The sequence below is a fragment of the Mesoplodon mirus genome (genome assembly GCF_964341445.2).
Source record: "Mesoplodon mirus genome assembly, chromosome: 3".
NCBI lineage: Eukaryota > Metazoa > Chordata > Mammalia > Artiodactyla > Ziphiidae > Mesoplodon > Mesoplodon mirus.
Genome location: NC_138978.1, coordinates 169,646,852 through 169,666,533, shown reverse-complemented (window position 1 = coordinate 169,666,533; position 19,682 = coordinate 169,646,852). Strand labels below are relative to the sequence as shown.

The window sequence follows — 19,682 nt, the reverse complement described above, 5'->3', positions numbered from 1 at the left end:
TTCTATTTAATTCCACTTTTAATACTCAGGGGGGTTTTTTGTTGTTGTTTTTTTTTGCTGTACGCGGGCCTCTCACCGTTGCGGCCTCTCCCGTTGCGGAACACAGGCTCTGGACACGCAGGCTCAGCGGCCATGGCTCACGGGCCCAGCCGCTCCGCAGCATGTGGGATCTTCCCGGACCGGGACGTGTCCCCTGCATCGGCAGGTGGACTCTCAACCACTGCCCCACCAGGGAAGCCCCTTAATACTCAGTTTTACTGAGGTATTGCTAATGAGCAAAAGCAGTGAGATGATATATAAAGATCATGAAATGTACACAAGGAAAATTAGGTCAGAGTTCCATTTGGATCTTCCTCTCTTTATGATCTCAGGTACATCTTTTTCCCTCTCTGTGCTTTAATTTCTTCTTCCTTAGTGAATAATAATGGCGAAAATTTATTGAGGGTTTATTATGTGCCAGGCACTCTTCTGAATTCTACCCTAGTAATTTATTTAATCCACACAACAACCCTTTGAAGGGTAATAATGATAATAGGTACCATTATTACTCTATTTGACAGAAAACTGAAGCACCCAGAGATTAATTAACCTGCCCAAGGACACAGAATTAGTAAGTGGTAGAACCAAGTGGTCTAACTTGATCACCTCCTTTATTCCTTCCCATACTTCTCTCTCATAAGATTGTTTTGGGAATCAACTGAGGTGGTGTCTGTGAATGCATTTAAAAATTATCAACAGTTATTTTTTTGGTCTTTTTTCCTAGAAATGATGCAGATAAAGCTATGTGTTTCTCTTCTGATCAGCAAATGTGTATATCTTCCTTGACTGGTCATTTCAGAGCTAAAAGAAGTGACTGTGTCTGTGTTTTTAATACATTATTGAACTACAACTCTTTAATTCAGAAATCATTATATCTGTTTTACTTTGAAAGTGTTTATATGGATTGAGTAGACATAAACAATTGGCAGAGGGAATATCATAGTACTCACTAATAATAACATTTCTAGGAATTTTGAAGCCATGGTTAGGAAAAAGGGAAATTCGGGGGAAACTGTGAATACATGCATTAGTACATTTTCTTAGCAATATTTACATCTGTAATCTAAAGTTACCTTGTTATTCTGTAAAGGAACAACTTGATCTGGTCATAAGAAACATTATTTGGAACTGTAGATTGATTGATCAACATCTGTTAGTGGTTGTAGTCTGATATCTGCTCCTAAACTACTTTTAAAACAGTCTAGGGGAAGAAAGTTTTTAAGAAACTACATCAATTTTTCTCTTATACTTCAAGTCATGTTTACAAATTTTATTAACACAGGCCTCAGTACAATCTCATGTATACAAACTTTAAAATACTATAGAACTTTTCTAATAGTAATTGCACCTTTTCATAAATTTACCTTAGAAGAGTTTTCATTTTTATTATAAATAAAACCGTAAGTTGCTGATCTTTAAGTCATCTTGTCTCTCTTAACTTTCACCACTCTGTGAAAAGTAGACAGAATTTGATAGCTGAAGCAAATATCAGTATTAAGGTAAAGCAAAGTACGTTTTTTTAAAAATATGTGTTCCATCCTCCATATTGGTAAGTAGGCAACACACACACACACACACACACACACACACACACACACACACACAGTTTCAGAAGAGGGATGGAGAGAAGTAACAAAAGACAAACTCCAGACTCAATGGTCATAACTTCTGGTATATAGCTCTTTGTCCAATCAATCTTACTTTCAATATGAAAGTAAGATTGCAAACTGAAATCTTGCCTAAATTGAGACAAACTTGCTTACATTTTAGAGTATTAATTGGGAACGACTATCTACAAAGACAGGAGTTCTGTTTTTGGCAACTTTAGAAGCAACTTTCCAATTCCAATGTATGTGCTGTCTATTTTATGACCCAGACAGATGTGGTCCAGTGCTGTCACCAGAAATGTTCTACCTTTGAACGTTGGAAACAAGAAATTTGCAATATCTCAACATGGCGAATTTCTTCTGATTTTACTTTCGTCTCTCATATTAACAGAAATGAATCTAAATTGTCTAAAACAGCTTTTAGATGTTTTATCTGGATCATCTGGTAAGGCTGTTGGGCCCTCAAGGTGTATTCACTAACTCATTTGTAGGGATGGATGAAAAAGTTATCTTGAGGCCTTTGGGAATTCTGCAGTAGAATTCTGTGGTTGACAACTTTATCAACTACAGTGGACCTTGGACAAATTTAAAACCCTTGACTGTAGCTGCTTCTTTAAAGGCTTCATTTTTTTCCCTACACTCTTGAAAGAAGTAATGATTCTACCTAAAGCGTTTTACCATTGTGTGTTTGTAATCCATTGCATTCTTTTTTGTTTGTTTTTTACATGTTTTTGCATGTAAAGCAAGTGATACTGTATTTATATTGAACTTTTAAGATTATTTACCTCATAATATAAGGAAGAACTAAATTAATGCTTTCATAATACTTGAATTTTATCACCCCTGCTTTCTCTAGGACTTTATTAACTTTACTGTGATGCATCAGTACTCATCCATGTAAACATTTCTGAAGAATGAAACAATAGATAGATTTTGTTTTATAATATTTATGATTTTTCTTTCACATCTTTGTCCATCTTTCAGTCTTTATAACAAGACCCAATGTTTCATTGCATAGACCTTATAATCCCTTAATACCCTGATTCTAAAATGAATGAGCTTTAAGAATATCTGTTAAACAAATGGTATGATGGATGTAATAACTTGAAATTTCCCTGCGGTTATGCATTTTAGATAAGAAAAGTAGACTTCCAAAAGCATAGATTACTCTTTTGAGATGGTCATTTTTGTTCCTAATCTTCAGGTATTATCTTCTTACAAATGAACCCACTAAGATTTTTCTTGTGATCGTAATATTTGGTTACTTGAGTATGAAACATTTGTGATGATAGTGACATTATAGAATTAGCAGCATCAAAAGAAACACTCTGAATCACAGAAGAGCTTTCATCGTGACCAACATCATGAAGAATTGTTTTACGTCTATAAGGCATTTCTCACAGGACTATATTTGGTCATCCGAGTAGCATTTGGAAGTACATCTTTCATTTCAAGGTATTTATAGATCACTTTTGTTGGGGGGGTGAGTATCAACCCCACCCTAATCAAGAATGGAGAAGAGGTAATATTATATAGCAGTTAAGAGAATATATTCTGCAATTGGAATATCTGTATGGAATCCCCGCTCTACTACTTATTAACTAAGTGACTTTAAGCAAGTGAGTTTGCTTCTCAGTCTCCTCATCTGTAAAATGCAAATAACAACAATAATAATAATATCTACTTCATAAGGTTGCTGTAGGATTAAATGGGTCAGTGAATGTAAATCAGTTTGAAAACCATCTGACATTTTACTGTCATTTAGTGAGATTTTTTTTCATCATAACTTTCAATGTAGAAATGTTTCCATATGGTAGAAGTCAGTCTACCAATTTGGTTGAAGAAAAAATGAAAAATATAGCCCATTAACTAGCATATGTAGTAACGTAACAAGAATTCATCAATGTAGTAATGGTATCCTCTAAGGATTATCTGAGCATCATTTTAGCCCTATAACTTTCACCTTTTTCTTGTGGATTTGCCATCAACCATTATGATCCCTGCCTTCAGGAAACTTTCATTTTGGTTAGGGAAATGGACATTTACATACCTAACAAAGATACAAGACAAAGGATAAAAAATCTAAACTGAATGTTCAGAGGGTGTTGTGTTTTAGCTGCAGCATTCAAAGATGTGTTACATTCGTGCTAAACCGTGAAGGACGAACAGGTGGAGGTATAAGAAAAAAGTTTTAGGCTGAGAGAACATCATGAATATCTAAGTGTTTTATTCATTTGGACTCTTTAGGGCATAAGTAACAGAAATTAAATTCAAGTGTACTCAACTTTTAAAAAATAACAAAACCATTTACTGACTGTTATAACTACATAATCCAGAGGTAGATAGAGCTGTCCCAGCTGGATCCAAACATTCCCATAATGTCTTTAAATATCTGCCCCCTCCATGTCTCAGCTATGCAGTTCTCTCTGTTGACTTCATTCACTGGCAGGTTTGACCCCTCTTCGCTCTGAGGCAGGCTAGCCCTCAGGCTTACATCTTAAAAAGTTTTCATCCTAACTGAAAGGGAACGTCTCCTTCCTAACAGTTCTGACAAATGTGCTGTGATTGGCTTTGCTTGGTCATGTTGCCATCTGTCATCGCAGAGGCTAGGCCAAATGGGTATTTGGGGGACTTGGCCCTATCAGTGAGGTCCCATCTAACCACCAGGACTGAGAGTGGGGAGAGGAGGCTTCCCAAATTTATATTTGGTCTACCAACAGAGGAGGGATGGCAAGACCTGTGATAGAATAGAGATGATGAAGATGGATTATTTTTTGACTCATCTCTCTCTCCCTTAATCTAATTGCATTAGATTTCTCAATTATTAGTGAATGCTGTGAAGTAAAGTTAAATCATTAGAGTGGGACCATTTTAACTCCCCATCCCAGCCTCCCTGATCTTCTGCTTCTCTGAATTCTTACAGCACCTATAAACTCCACTAAGCAATGTAACACTGAATCACATACTATTTTATAATCTATAATGAGACTGTATATTAGCATTCTCCAGAGAACAGATAAGTTCATAAATATGAACTTATTATGTTGAAATAATAATGAAATACCTGCCTCAAAGTACCAGACTGTAGCCTAGACTATCCTCAAAGGCTTCCTGGAGCATGTTTCTCCCATTTTTTTTTTTTTTTTTATAAGTTTCATTGCCTGCCTTTCTGGCCTCTGCAAATTAGAAGTGAATGACTGGGAGTGGGGAAAGGCTCTTAGTGAAACATTCTCCATATTGTGAGGCTAGAAAATTCAAAGCAGCATTACCCTGGAAACAGTATTTTCAGAATGACAACCTGCTTCACTAAGAAAAGTTAAATGATATTTTTTACCCTTTTTTTTTAAAGGGAGTGGAGAATTGTATAACAATAATAAGATGCTTTAAAAGGGGCAAGCATTGGTTATCTGGAAAAATCACTTGTGTAGATCTGTAGATTAACTCCCAAAGTTCTCCACTGCTGAGAAGAGATGCAGCAAACTCCCCTTTAGCTCAATAGTATGTTTATGTGCATATTATTGCCAGAATACTTCGGATTTCTATTATTCCACTTTTAAAGAGTTGCAGTCACCAGCCTTATTTAGATGGTTTCAATGATCCTCAAAGAAGCCTATGACATAACTAAGTAAGAGCTTTAAGGAAAGGAAGGAGACAGAAACAAAACATATGAAAAATAGATATCCTGATCAAGCCCAGAGCTTCTATAGTGGATGCTTTGAGGTATCGTGGGAATTATTTCTGATTTGGCTCTATCATTCTTTTACTTGTTAAAGTTTCAAGTCTTTAGGAGAAAGCCTTTAAATTAAAATTTTGGGGCTTCCCTGGTGGCGCAGTGGTTGAGAGTCCGCCTGCCGATGCAGGGGACACGGGTTCGTGCCCTGGTCCGGGAGGATCCCACATGCCGTGGAGCGGCTGGGCCTGTGAGTCATGGCCGCTGGGGCTGTGCGTCCCGAGCCTTTGCTCCGCAGTGGGAGAGGCCACGACGGTGAGAGGCCCGCGTACCGCAAAAAAAAAAAAAAAAAAAATTTGTAAAGCAGCCTGTTTCTTGAATAATGTGCAAATAATATTAATTTTTATAAACAATTTTACATTTATAGTGCTAAGTTGCTATTTTTGATTGTTTAAATTGCATTAGATTTCTCAAAAGCTATTTAGAAAAAAATTACAATAGGAAGGCTGTCCATTGTTATTTTTCAGAAGAAAGCTGGTTTTCACAATATTATTCACATTTTGTAAACAGCATCAATGAACCTGCACATAAAAGGTTAAATGTTTGCAGACCATTCTTTTTTGCCTGAAAGATCAGAGACAAATTACTATTTTTATTTTACATTCCCTTGATGAGGATAATGATAAACAGCTGTCACTTCAGTGCTTGGACTGCAAAGAATCCTATTGCAATCCTATAGTTTAAACAAAGAAAAAAATACATAGTCATACACAGTATTCATACAGAAAAGAGAATGATAGAGAATTTGCTTAAGACTGGAGTTAGAGAAAAGGGAGTATTTGCTCTCTGCAGTTACTCAGTTAAAAGAAAAGTTCCACATATGTACATTTTCCCCATTGATCTTAGACATACTGGAAGGGGAAATTACTCCTTTCTTTCTTTCTAAAATCAGAAAAGAAATTAAATTTGCATTGTGAATTCTATGAGTCCCCATAATGCCCATGGTATTATCAGAGTAGTTAAGATTTGAATGTGACTGTGTGTCTACTAGTATTTCCAAAAACTAAAGAGAATTTCTAATTGTTTTACTGGTTATTCTGGAACGTTTCTTTTTTTAATGTTGAGAATTAAACCGTTCAGTGTTCTCCATTCACTCCAATGCTTTGTTTATTATTTGCATCTGATTTCAGAAAGTGAATGTCAATGTCTTTTGCATATTTTTATATGCAGAAATTAAAGCAAGGCTAAATGTTAAGAATAGTGTGAAGTGGGGAAATTCAGTGTTTCTATATGAAAATAAGAATGGTGGTATAATTTTCCTGGTGTTTCATGTTCCTAGAGGTTCTTTTAATAAATGCTGTTTATTCTGGTTTTCTCTTTTGGCAAAATCATTTTTTTTTTTTAACAAATATCAGTATTTAAAATGACATCTTTTTCCTAGAAACTCTTTTTACATTTATTATTTTATCTGTGAAGCTAACTTGATATATTATAGATTTTCCCCTGTTTCATAATACTTCTTGATTTTTTTATACCTAAGGAAAACCAGAAATTGGATTCACATTATATTCATCTTACACTTTTTGAAAACGTTTCAGCTCTCAGAGCCTCAGTATGCTCTTAAGTTGACAATAACAATGGTACCCACCTCCTAAGGTTGTGGTGTGGATCTTCTATGTAAAGTGCTTATCACAGTACCTAGAACACAGTAAGTGCTCAATAAATGTTCCTGGGAGAGGTAGTATGTTGATGCTGAAATGCCATCACCCCCTGTTAAATACAACAGCAAAATCCCAGTATGTTTCAGATCAGAGAGACAAACTGAATTGTACTTTATCCATTATGGAGGTTTATATTGCTTTATGTAAAAGATGTTTTCATTACAAAGCTGTAGGTCATGTGTTCTCACTTATATACATAATTTCATCATCATTTTATCATCCTCACTATGATCAAGTAGTAGTGGATCCTCACTCATCAACTTGCAGTTTCTCTCATCTCCAATTTTTGTAACAAGTAGGCACTCTTGGAGATCCTGAAATGCACTGAGGCAGCTTTCTTTCTTTCTTTCTTTCTTTTTTTATTTTGTGGTACATGGGTCTCTCACTGTTGTGGCCTCTCCCGTTGCGGAGCACAGGCTCCAGACGCGCAGGCTCAGCGGCCATGGCTCACGGGCCGAGCCGCTCCACGGCATGTGGGATCTTCCCGGACCAGGGCATGAACCCGTGTCCCCTGCATCGGCAGGCGGACTCTCAACCACTGCGCCACCAGGGAAGCCCGAGGCAGCTTTCTTGATTTAGGTAAACCCTTTTGTAGTGTCAGCTCCTCCTCCTTCTCTTTCTCTGGTGCATCAAGCTCTGTTCTAGGTGCTGAGAAGGGAGAGAAAAACAAGACCCCAGAGTCTAATAGGGGAGAAGCATAAAACTAGGCTGGATAAAATAATAAACAGTAGTACAAGACAAAGGTGAAGTACAGTACAGGGAGCGGTGGAGGGTCTGAGGGCCATCGGGAGTTTGTCTAGAAGAGGTGATGGTGGAGCTGGGTTTTGAAAGATGAAAGATCTTCACAGATGGGAGGAGGGGATTCCAGGCAAAGGGACTAGCTTGCAGAAAACATGGTGGTATAAAAAAATACAGTTTGCCATTTTTATATGGTTGGAATTGAAAATGTCTTGTGCTCAGATTTTTCAACTTAAATTTCCGTGATGTGTGTTGAGAGTCAAGCGGCTCTCTAACTCATTCCATGAATATTCAGAAAGGAAAGAAAGAAACTAACGTTATTGAGCACCCACGAGGCCCTTAGCTACGTTACTTCATATGCATTATCTCATTTAACTTCCACAAGTTTTCCAGAGAAGTGTATTCCCATTTTAAAGATGGGGAAGCTGAGTCTCAGTTACATTAAATAAGTGAGGTGTGGCCACACAACCACTACATGATAAAGCCTGAATTTGAACCTAAAGTTTTTACTTTCAAATACAATACCCTTAAAACAACATTGCAGTTACCACTGATTCTTAGAATTTGGGCTCAGTATGGAACACAATCTGCAGTGGTTTTTATGCCCTGGAAAGAAGTTTGGGAAAACAATTGGTTTTTCACTGCCATGGCTGACCTTCCCTCTATCACTTTACCACTTTATGGCCTTAGCTTTTTACCTATTTATCCCAGATCCTATTGTGCTTATATTACAAATTAATAATAAAAATAAGGAACTACCTGATTTAATTCTTTCAGTGACCAAAGACCATTTAAAAAGAAATGGTATAGGGAAACAATTGTTATTTTTGAAACTTCCAATCCTCTCTCTTGCTGTAGTAGCAGTAAGATGCCTCAGAAATGTCCTCCACAGTATGGTACTGGCACAAAAACAGAAATATAGATCAGTGGAGCAGGATAGAAAGTCCAGAGATAAACCCACGCACATATGGTCACCTTATTTTTGATAAAGGAGGCAAGAATATACAGTGGAGAAAAGACAGCCTCTTCAGTGAGTGATGTTGGGAAAACTGGACAGCTACATGTAAAAGAATGAAATTAGAACACTCCCTAACACCATACACACAAAAAAAAACTCAAAATGGATTAAAGACCTAAATGTAAGGCCAGACACTATAAAACTCTTAGAGGGAACCATAGGCAGAACACTCTGACATAAATCACAGCAAGATCCTTTTTGACCCACCTCCTAGAGAAATGGAAATAAAAACAAAAATAAACAAATGGGACCTAATGAAACTTAAAAGCTTTTGCACAGCGAAGGAAACCATAAACAAGACAAAAAGACAACCCTCAGAATGGGAGAAAATATTTGCAAATGAAGCAACTGACAAAGGATTAATCTCCAAAATTTACAAGCAGCTCACACAGCTCAATATCAAAAAAACAAACAACCCAATCCAAAAATGGGCAGAAGACCTAAATAGACATTTGTCCAAAGAAGATATGCAGATTGCCAACAAACACATGAAAGAATGCTCAACATCACTAATCATTAGAGAAATGCAAACCAAAACTACAGTGAGGTATCACCTCACACCAGTCAGAATGGCCATCCTCAAAAAATCTACAAACAATAAATGCTGGAGAGGGTGGGGAGAAAAGGGAACCCTCTTGCACTGTTGGTGGGAATGTAAATTGATACAGTCACTATGGAGAACAGTATGGAGGTTCCTTAAAAAACTAAAAATAGAATACCATACGACCCAGCAGTCCCACTACTGTGCATATATCCTAAGAAAACCATAATTCAAAAAGAGTCATGTACCACAGTGTTCATTGCAGCTCTATTTACAACAGCCAGGACATGGAAGCAACCTAAGCGTCCATCGACAGATGAATGGATAAAGAAGATGTGGCACATATATACTATGGAATATTACTCAGCCATATAAAGAAACGAAATTGAGTTATTTGTAGTGAGGTGGATGGACCTAGAGTCTGTCACACAGAGTGAAGTAAGTCAGAAAGAGAAAAACAAGTATTATATATGAACACGTATATGTGGAATCTAAAGAAAGAAATGGTTCTGAAGAACCTAGGGACAGGACAGGAATAAAGATACACACATAGAGAATGGACTTGAGGATACGGGGAGGGGGGAAGGGTAAGCTGGGATGAAGTGAGAGAGTGGCATGGACTTATATATACTACCAAATGTAAAATAGATAGCTAGTGGGAAGCAGCCGCATAGCACAGGGAGATCAGCTCGGTGCTTTGTGACCACCTAGAAGGGTGGGATAAGGAGGGTGGGAGGGAGACGCAAGAGGGAGGAGATATGGGGACATATGTATAAGTATAGCTGATTCACTTTGTTATAAAGCAGAAACTAACACACCATTGTAAAGCAATTATACTCTAATAAAGATGTTAAAAAAAAAAAAAGAAATATCCTCCAGTTGTCACCCTGAAGTATGGGGCCAGACTCTCAGGACTGGAAAGTGACCACTGTGTTTTAGAGTGAGCACATATTATTTTAATATTTTTAAGGTGTTAGAAGAGCAACAGAAGCCTTTATAAATGTTTAGAACTAATTTCTACCTTTGTTATTGTTGATTTTTGTGGCCTACAATATGCCTTTCACACATGCATATTGATCGAAAGTTAACGCTTATTTATAGATCTCTTTAAGCGATTCAGCACAGTGCTTTGCCGAGAACTGATTGGATGATTAAAAACCCGGCAGATCAAAGCATGTACATTTCCAAAGAAGAGTACTCCATGTCCACATTGGAAGCAATAAATTATTTTCCCCTTTTATTTTTTGCATTCATAATTAAATCTTTCCAAAGCTAGAAAGTAGCCAGACCACTAACAATATTTGTATCATGTTCTGGGGCTTAGATGGTTCAACCTGACTTGAAATGGAGACCATTTGTTCTAAATTGATTTCAATGCCAAGCCAATAGGTCAGTCCTTAATGATGAAGATGCCATTCCAGCCCAGCCTCTGGTAGATAAGCCAAAATTAATTAACTCAAGTCACAAAGTATAGAAAACAGATGCTTCTCTCATGTTGCAGAAATAAATGCTTTGTGTATGAATGTGTTCTGTTTTATTCAAAGAGTAACAAGTTAGAAGTTAAAATTGTAAGTTTTTCACAGTTGAGCCAGCCTTTAGTAGTGATGACAGAAGCATGAATTTATATAACAAATTCCAGCAAGAGCATGGAAAAATGAATTATCCCCTATATCTCTTATTTTGGCTCCAGGCCAGGCCTAGGAGATTTAGTTTTAAATCTGGACTGATCCAAGTGCTGATCCATTCCAGAGCAGACCTAGGAGTTCCAGAACAACACCAAGGTTATTTCTAATCTATAGGATCCCTGGAGACACCTCCCAGAAGCGTACATCTGCATCATATGTTTGGATTCAGTTCTTTGGCCAGCTTGCAAATGGCTTAAGATTAGATTGTTCTCTGGAGGTATGTTGTTAGGTGCACTGTTTATCTGGTCATCCATCTAAACATTCATTCAGACTTACAATACTTGCTTTTCCTCAATTGTGGCAGGCTAAAGGTAGAATAATAACTACATGGTTCTGATCTCTTTTCAGAATTAATGGCTGTTTGATAAGATAAAGATGTTACCATCTAGTAGTACAACTCCAAATTCAGTAAACAGAAGTCTTTCATCTGATAATGTCTGGTATTTTTCTCTTCTGAATAAATGTGAAATAATCCATGTTTGACTTTCCTTTCTGTTAGACTGAAAATGATGAGAATGGCCAAGCAGAAAACTTTTCCATGGACCCACAGTTGGAGAGGCAAGTGGAGACCATTCGCAACCTCGTAGACTCCTACATGTCTATTATCAACAAATGTATCCGAGACCTAATTCCAAAAACGATAATGCATCTTATGATCAATAATGTAAGTAATTATAAACTGTCTCATTTTAACCTCTAACCCATCCTAGTGTGGAAATTGCTCACATTCTCTTCAGCTTCTTTGTGATATTTTCTGGATGGTCAAAATACTTATCACCTAGGCTTATCATTTTCCATTACAAGTGATAAGTGACTGACAAGTGGAAGAGAACTTAAGAAAGAAAACATAAAACTTCTAGATACAGTACAGTGGTATTCCCTATTGGCTGTCTCCTCTAGAAGGGTGTGAATTTGCTTACAATAAAGCAGAGCAAAAATACTCTAGTCAGGGTATAAATTAGTTGCAAAGCCAGCAATAAAACCAGATACCCTGGCTCCTAGACTTTGAAATTAAAGGCAAAAGATATTTATACTCTTCTGCATACACACACATACTGAATATGGCAATATGATTATTTTCACCTTCTAAAAACTATGGAATGCTATTTTAACATGGGAAAGGGCTTTTTGCCCTGTCCCCTTGGCTACAAAGTCAGTTACCTTTTCTTTTCTAAGGTAAAGATGATAGAGCCACGGATCTCAAAGTGCCTGCTAGACTAGCCATCAGTTGCTCTATATTGCATAGAATCTCTCCCTTTTCATGGTTATTTTTATAGCAGTCAGAAGATGATACTTAAATTACATGGTCTGGTTTGGTCCTTTTGGTAGCTACTTTGTTAAAGTATAAATAACATCACAATTTGTTTGAGAACTTATCTTTTAGATAAGATAGGCTATAATGAGGTGTTTTATAGCAGGCTTTTCTGACTCTTGAAAAGTGAGACACCAACGATTTTATTCCTAGTTATCTTCTAAGGACACCTTCTTATTTAAATCAATGATATATTATGAGCATTTACTTGTAACAAATAAAAATTAGATGGTAAAGTACTGACAAGAGCCCCACACTAGAATTTAGGAGAAACCTGGATTCTATTCTTGGCTCTGCTACAGACTCTGTTAACCTAAGACAAATCCTTAACTTCTTTCTACCTATTTCCTCCATATGTGAAATATGAATCATAGAAAAAGTACCTGGCTTAGGGATTTGTTCCACAAGATAGCATATATGGAAGTACAATGAAAAGTATAATTGTAAGAAACTAATATGGCTGCCTACTTAAGAATTGTAAATAGCCATTATCCATATATAAAGATTCCTTTCAAAATTCGAAGTATGACAATCCATTTGTTGTTCATGATCTATGAGTTTCTTGACTTTAAGAAGCCCCAAACAGTCACAGGAGCAATCTTGTTTTTAACTCACTCTATTTTTGTACACATTCCATTTATTCAAACAAGGTTAGTAGGATGCTTTGAAGCATCAGCAGGTAAGCAATGTATTGCAAATATATTGGAAACTATAAATTATGTACTTGAGCTTGGTCAATGGCCTGCTGTGTGACCTGATGCAAATCATTTGGCCCCTCTGAGTTGAACTCAGTCACCTCTAAAACTACACTAAGAACACTGAACTACCCCACAGAGTTGTCAGAGAACATCATAAGTGTGGCTGTATGCCATTTTGAAAAATATAAAGTACTAAGCAAATAGTCTGTTTTTTAAATTACCCTCTTAACTTCACTTAAATGAGTTCAGGTTGTTTTGCCATGGAATCCAGGCACTTGCTTATTTAAACATTTTCCTGATTAAGTATCATTTATCTTTTCACTGTTTTACTGAGAGTCATTAGTGCTGCCATCAGTTCAAACGCTGCTCTGCTCTGCACTATATTAAATCATCAGCACAGGAAATAGCACTTCCTGTCTATAGCTGTGAGGAGTGGCTTGACATAAATTAGTTAAAAGGAAAAAAAAACCTGTTGCAGATCTAACCTACTTTCACCTTCTCAAGACACACACACACACACACACACACACACACACACACACACACACACACACACACACACACACACACACACACACACACACACACACACACACACACACACGTAATTGCCCTCACTCCTCACTGGTGTGCTCACTTCATGAAATGGCGAAAGCCCCACCTACAGGGTATTATCCATGGAAGTAAAGTTCTGCTAATTGTCTCCAGGGAGACCGCACAAAAGAGTCATGAGAAAGAAGACTTCAATTAATATCTGATCTCCAAGGTCAAACCTTGAAGTAGAGATTAATAGGAATAAGGAGAAAGCAAAAACATTATGTAATGCTGGATTCTTATGAAGTTATGGTTATCTTTGTTTGAATTTAACTTTTCATATCTACCAGAAAATAGTTTTACACATCTAGGATGACTGCTTTTCTTTGGGTATTATTTTATTCACTTTTTTACTATATATGTAAGAGTATATAGTTTTATATATATAATATATATTTTAAATTTATATATGTAATTATGCATATGTAAAAATACAAATCCCTTTTTTAAAATGTACTCATATTCTCATGGCATTTTATTGTACAGAACGTCTGAGCCCTCTTTGTTCATTCCAGAAGAATTTGTTCATTCCTGTTGAGTACAAGGAACAGAAACACAGTGAACACCCAGCACTGTGTCATGCATATGTGTTGACTTTTTTTTTATTTAAAGTGAAGAGATCTTCAAGTGAGAGAATTAATCATAGAATCACAACAAGAAAACAAATACTTTGACTCCTTATTCTGAATTCCATCCACTTAACCCTGCTGTTTCTAAAAATGGTTGTGGGTGAGAAAGCTAGTTGTTCCTCCAGAACCAATAAATGCCTAAAACCGGGTCCTCTATTTGTTGACGATCACTATTGAAAGTGGTGCTGTGGCTTTTCCTCTTTGAAATGGGAGTGACTACTCTGCCTTCTGAAAAAGAATATGTTTCAGCCAACTTTCATAAAGTTCAGAATTTGGTGGGCAGTTTCCTTTGAAAGTTTACATTAAGCGTTCTGCCACTCAAGTCTCCATATGGAATTGTTTAAGAAATTTAAAGCCAGCAATAAATGCCTCCCCTCAGACATACTGTAAGCCTTTGTCTATTGAAATGCAGCAGCTGTTTCATTGCTTAAACATACCAGGTAACAGCAGCACAAAGAAATAGCAAGTTTACGACAGGCGGTTGTTCTAGACAGGCTACAGGCAAAGAAACAGAGTTTTGTTTGGTACATTAAAGAAAACACACATATAACGCCCCACAGCAAGCATATTTTGATGGCCTCTTCTCTGTAGCTCACACCACCAGAAGTTCTCCATCAGAGAATCAAGAAAGTGGATCCAGTTTTATTCGAAAAGTATTACTGGCTAAGCGGCACACAATTCTGTGTTTGAACAGAATAGCCACCTACTGGGTACTCATGATTTTGTCCAGTTTCTAAATGAAGAAATTGAGGCCCCAAGAGGTTTAAGTGACTAGCCCAGAGGGTTCATTTTACTTGAAGATTTAATTAGGGTTTGTTTGAATATGAGAAACAATGTTTTGTATCTTAACTAGTAAGTGATTTAAAACATTGTCCCTCATATTCAAACAAACCCAGCTAATACAAAATAGAATGTAAAGTTTTTTATGAAACATTTTAAGAACCAAACATGAAACTTAGAGGCATTTCACACTTGGACCCTGTGCCCATGGACCCCTGGAGGTCCACGTTCACTCTCCTTGGCCATTGATGCTTTGGTGGAAAATTAGTAACATGTGCCCTAGTTTCAAAACTTACGGTAACTTTAATGTGTGTGAAGTAGAGTGTTATTTTAAATGTTCATTATTTGAGGGAAAAGTACATCTTAAATGCCAGAGCACTGATTTGCTTCCACGGGTCAAGAATTCTGCATCCTGCTCAAGAAACAGATCCTGACTAGGACCCAGAAGCCCCACTCTTGCTCCCCCTCCCCTATCACTCCACACCCAGGGTAACACTCCTGCTTTCTTACACTGTAGATGAGTTCTAACTGTTCTTGAACTTTGGAATCATACAGTACGTACTTTTTTGTGTGTCTATCTTCTTTTCTCGACCTTTGTGAGTCAAAGGATGTTACTTTTTTTTTTTTTTTTAAAGAAGGAAAACTTCGTTGGTCTTTAGCAAAATGAAATCCCTCGGAAATGTAAAGCAGCCTTAAGTGGAAATGAGAGAATTGTGAGATCTCAAAGAATCACAAAATTCTACCCAAGTCGCTCTCTAAAACTAAACAAAATTAAACTTCTCAATTAAATTTTTATGTGCATATTCATGTGAATGAGAGTTATCACTGTCCCATTCTGTAGTTCCTCCTGCCTCAAAACAAAGAGATTTTAAGGAAATGGTCTCCTTAGTAAACTGAATTGTATGAAAACTCTATAAATGCCTCTTCTGTTTGTGAAGGCTTTAAAATGGTTGTAGTAATAAAGACAAAGAAAGTTAAAGATCCAAAAATACTGCAGGTTGCTAGAGAAGGGTTAAAGTAAGAAAGAGAGGAAAACATGTGGAACGTTTTTAATGACCTCACATTCCTTTACACTGAGCAGAACGACATGGTGCGGTAATGCCTGTTTATCTAGCCTGTAGAGTCTGAACTGGAATGAGGTTTTGTGTATGAGAATTTTTTGGTGAACCACACAAAGATGTATAGGTTATAAGGTGTTATAATTAAAGGCATAAATATTATTTCAAATCTCACATCCAAGCATAATTAGTTTATGTCATGTTCTGTGAGGTATTTTCTAAATGCTATCATGTAAAAGGGATCCACTTGCCCTCCAATTGTGCAGAATCCTTGGTTTAAATATTTGTACCATTGACATACAAACTGCTCAGAAAGTCCCTGAAGTGTCTGGAAACTCCCCGAAGTCCCCCACCTTTGTTCCAGTTGTAGCATTAGAAAGTGAGGCTAGCAGGAGGAGAAGAGTCTTTCTAGAAGTTTTCTTAAGTGCAAAATAAAATGTTAACTTATGCTTTATGTTGAACTACGTCACTTGATGCCAGCACTGTTGCACTAACTTCCTACCTCTTCATACCTAATGCCAAGTTAGACTATATACTGTAAAAAGAATAGATTTTGTTGATGGAGCACTGACTAAATGCTAGGCATCATGCTAGGCAATTTATATTCACTCTTTCACTGGATCCTTGTACCAACTCTTTTTTTTTTTCCTTCCACTAACTCTTGAGGCAGCTCCTACCTTTAACCTCATTTTACAGATCAGGAATCTGAAACTCAAAGAGGTTAAGTTATTTGTCCAAGAACAATAAGTGTTAGAGCTAGGACTCAAATTCAGAGCTGTCTGATTCCAAAGAATATGCCCTTAACCACTGTGCTATATTGCCATTTTCTCTCATGCTAAAATTATTCATATTATTTCAGAACATTGCCAAATCTGTTGGATAGTAGGCAACTATCCAACTATATCCATCTATGTTACAGTTTTAGTGTGTAACATTTTGATGTGGAAGAGTTGATTCAAGGCAGATCTTTGATCAAAATGCTGAAGCAGGCTCTTACTATTTTATTTCGTGGTTTGTTTGACAGTTGCTTCTTAATTCAGATCTGCTTTAAATCTATTCTTGGAAGAATCTTCTTTTAAATTGTGTTTAATAGATTCTAAGTGATACTCCAGGAAGATGTAAAGCTTCAAAAGAGCTTAACCCAACTGATGGTCAATGCCAGGAAACTTGTCTGGTTTTGAGTTTGGAGTTGCATCATCTCTCCAAGTGGATACACACACCTCACAGTGGAAGATTTGTGCAAGCGTGCATGACTTCTTGGGTACCTGCAAGTGTGTCTGGCAGTAAATAAATCTTCAAGGAGGGGAATGAAATATTTCTTAAGCCAAATTTACTATCTTCTCTAAATCTGACTTTCCTTGACTTCCCCTCACCCAGACCTCAATGCTTGAGGTGTCTTTGTTCCTTTCTTTGTTGCCCTTCACATCCAAACAGCACCAAGTCCTGTTGGTTTTTCCTTTATAATGTCATTTATATCTGCCCATATTTTCTATGCCACGTACTAAATTAAACCCTTATCATCTCAAAAATGATCTGCAATGGACTTCTGACAGATTTATCTCTACTACCACACTTGCAAATTATTTTCCAATCACAGCCAGATTGATTTTCCTAAAATTCTCTTTTATTATTTCACTTACTTGTTTTAAAAGCCTTCCAGGGGCTTCCCTGGTGGCGCAGTGGTTGAGAGTCCGCCTGCTGATGCAGGGGACACAGGTTCGTGCCCTGGTCCGGGAGGATCCCACATGCTGCGGAGCGGCTGGGCCCGTGAACCATGGCCGCTGAGCCTGCACGTCCGGAGCCTGTGCTCCGCAATGGGAGAGGCCACAACAGTGAGAGGCCAGCGTACCACAAAAAAAAAAAAAAAAAAAAGCCTTCCATTGCTTCCCATTGCCAAGTGGATAAAGTTCAAACACTTTTCCTTGACATTCAAGGCCTTGACACCTGGCCCAGGGTTGTCTGGCCAAATTTACCTCCCACAGCTATCACACATAAACCTTCCCTTCCACCAGACAGTTGCCCAAATATGTCTTGCGTATTAGATTGCTTCCACATTTAAATCACTCCTGGTTCACAGAATATGTGCAGAGAATGCTTTTTATTTCACCACAACAAAGCTGTGATTTAGCTGAATTTTCTGATTAGTAGAATTATCTACATGGTTTGATACCTTTAAAAAATAGTGAAGCTATGTGTTTTAGAGTCTTGTCATCTCTGAGTTACAAATGTAACTACAACCTGGGAATTTTGAGCATCTGACAGGTGTTATGTTGTCTACTTGAATTAGTAACAATTAAATATACTGGACTTTGGCCTTTCTTAGAGCCAGTGACTCTAGATAAGCACTAGCTTTCTCATTTAACAGAGAAACTGAAAAATCCAAGTTGCTTTATTTTTCTAGGCTTAAGTTAATTGGCATACTTGTGTACCACACTAAAATAATGATGCTTAAACATAAATTATCTTTTCTAAGCACTCAAAGTGAGGCAAGGGGGTTAATGGAAAGAGCACTGGACTTCAAGTCAGAAGGTTTGGGGTTCAACTTCATGTTGTGTGACTTTGGGCAAGTTACTTAAACTCTCTGAAGTCCATTCAGTTCCTTCATCTGTAAAATTGGTATAATAATATATATTTCATAAGCATGCAGTGAGAATTTAAATCAGATAACTTGTAAAGGCCCATTGGATTTCACTGATTCTCACATTCACTTTTTTTCACATTTAACATTTCTAACATGAAGATGCATGTTACACTCAATGACATCTTGGCATTCTGTTGTAGTTTAGTTGATGGTGTTTTTTCTTTCTTAGTGGCACATTAAAGACTGGTGTGTCTTAAAATCAGTGGTGTCTTAGACTTGATGAAATATAATGATTGGTTCTCTCTCCCCCAGGGCTGCACAACATATGCATCCTCTCCATTCTCATCCTGCCACAAAATGCCCCTCCCCTAAGACTCATACGAATTGTTCATATTTTAGTTTGTTTTCATATATCTGTTAACTATGGAACCTTATGTCAGTCCTCATCACTGTTAAGCTCTAGAAAGCAGAGAATATATCACTTTTTTTTTGTAAACCAACTTGCATAATTATATACGATTCTGTATTTAATAAATACTTATTGGCGCTAATTCCACTTTTGAGACAACACTGAAACCTGGGGTCTTAATAGTATTTCAGTGATTCTGGTAAAAGCTAGGTAAAGGGCTGGGAATACCAAGGCAGGAATAACTTGTGTTATTACATAGGCTTCTGTGTGTCATTGTTTCCTGTTGAAAATACTACTGCTTACCTCCTGGTACCTTCCCTTGTCTATATATAAGCCAAGCAGCCTCAGACAACATTGCAGAAATGCTTGTACAGCCAACAGTCACTGTTCTGGTGATGGTGAGGTTTGGCCCTCTTTTCAACTAGTCTATGTTTTTCTTTACTGTCAACAGCCATAAAACAGAGAGGAAAACTGTTATTGGCATTGGGAGGATAATGAAGAAAATAAGTGTAAAGAGATGCACGATGCATCCCTTTTCCCAGAGTGGACTTTTGTGGCCTTTGTGCACAGGCTCTGAACCAGGTTATCATTCAATCACTCAT

General features: G+C 37.2%; 1 protein-coding gene across 10 annotated transcripts in view; it reads left to right on the top strand.

Moving 5' to 3' along the window:
* DNM3 (dynamin 3) overlaps positions 1-19,682 on the top strand; it is a 591,572-nt gene that overhangs the window by 540,816 nt on the left and 31,074 nt on the right. For all 10 annotated transcript variants that reach the window (XR_014293317.1, XR_014293318.1, XR_014293319.1 and 7 more), the window contains one exon: positions 11,519-11,683. Coding sequence is in view for 7 of the 10 variants with exons in the window: in XM_082612946.1 (XP_082469072.1) it covers positions 11,519-11,683 (165 nt within the window). In the remaining 3 variants the exon portion in view is untranslated. The remainder of the gene's footprint in view (positions 1-11,518; positions 11,684-19,682) is intronic.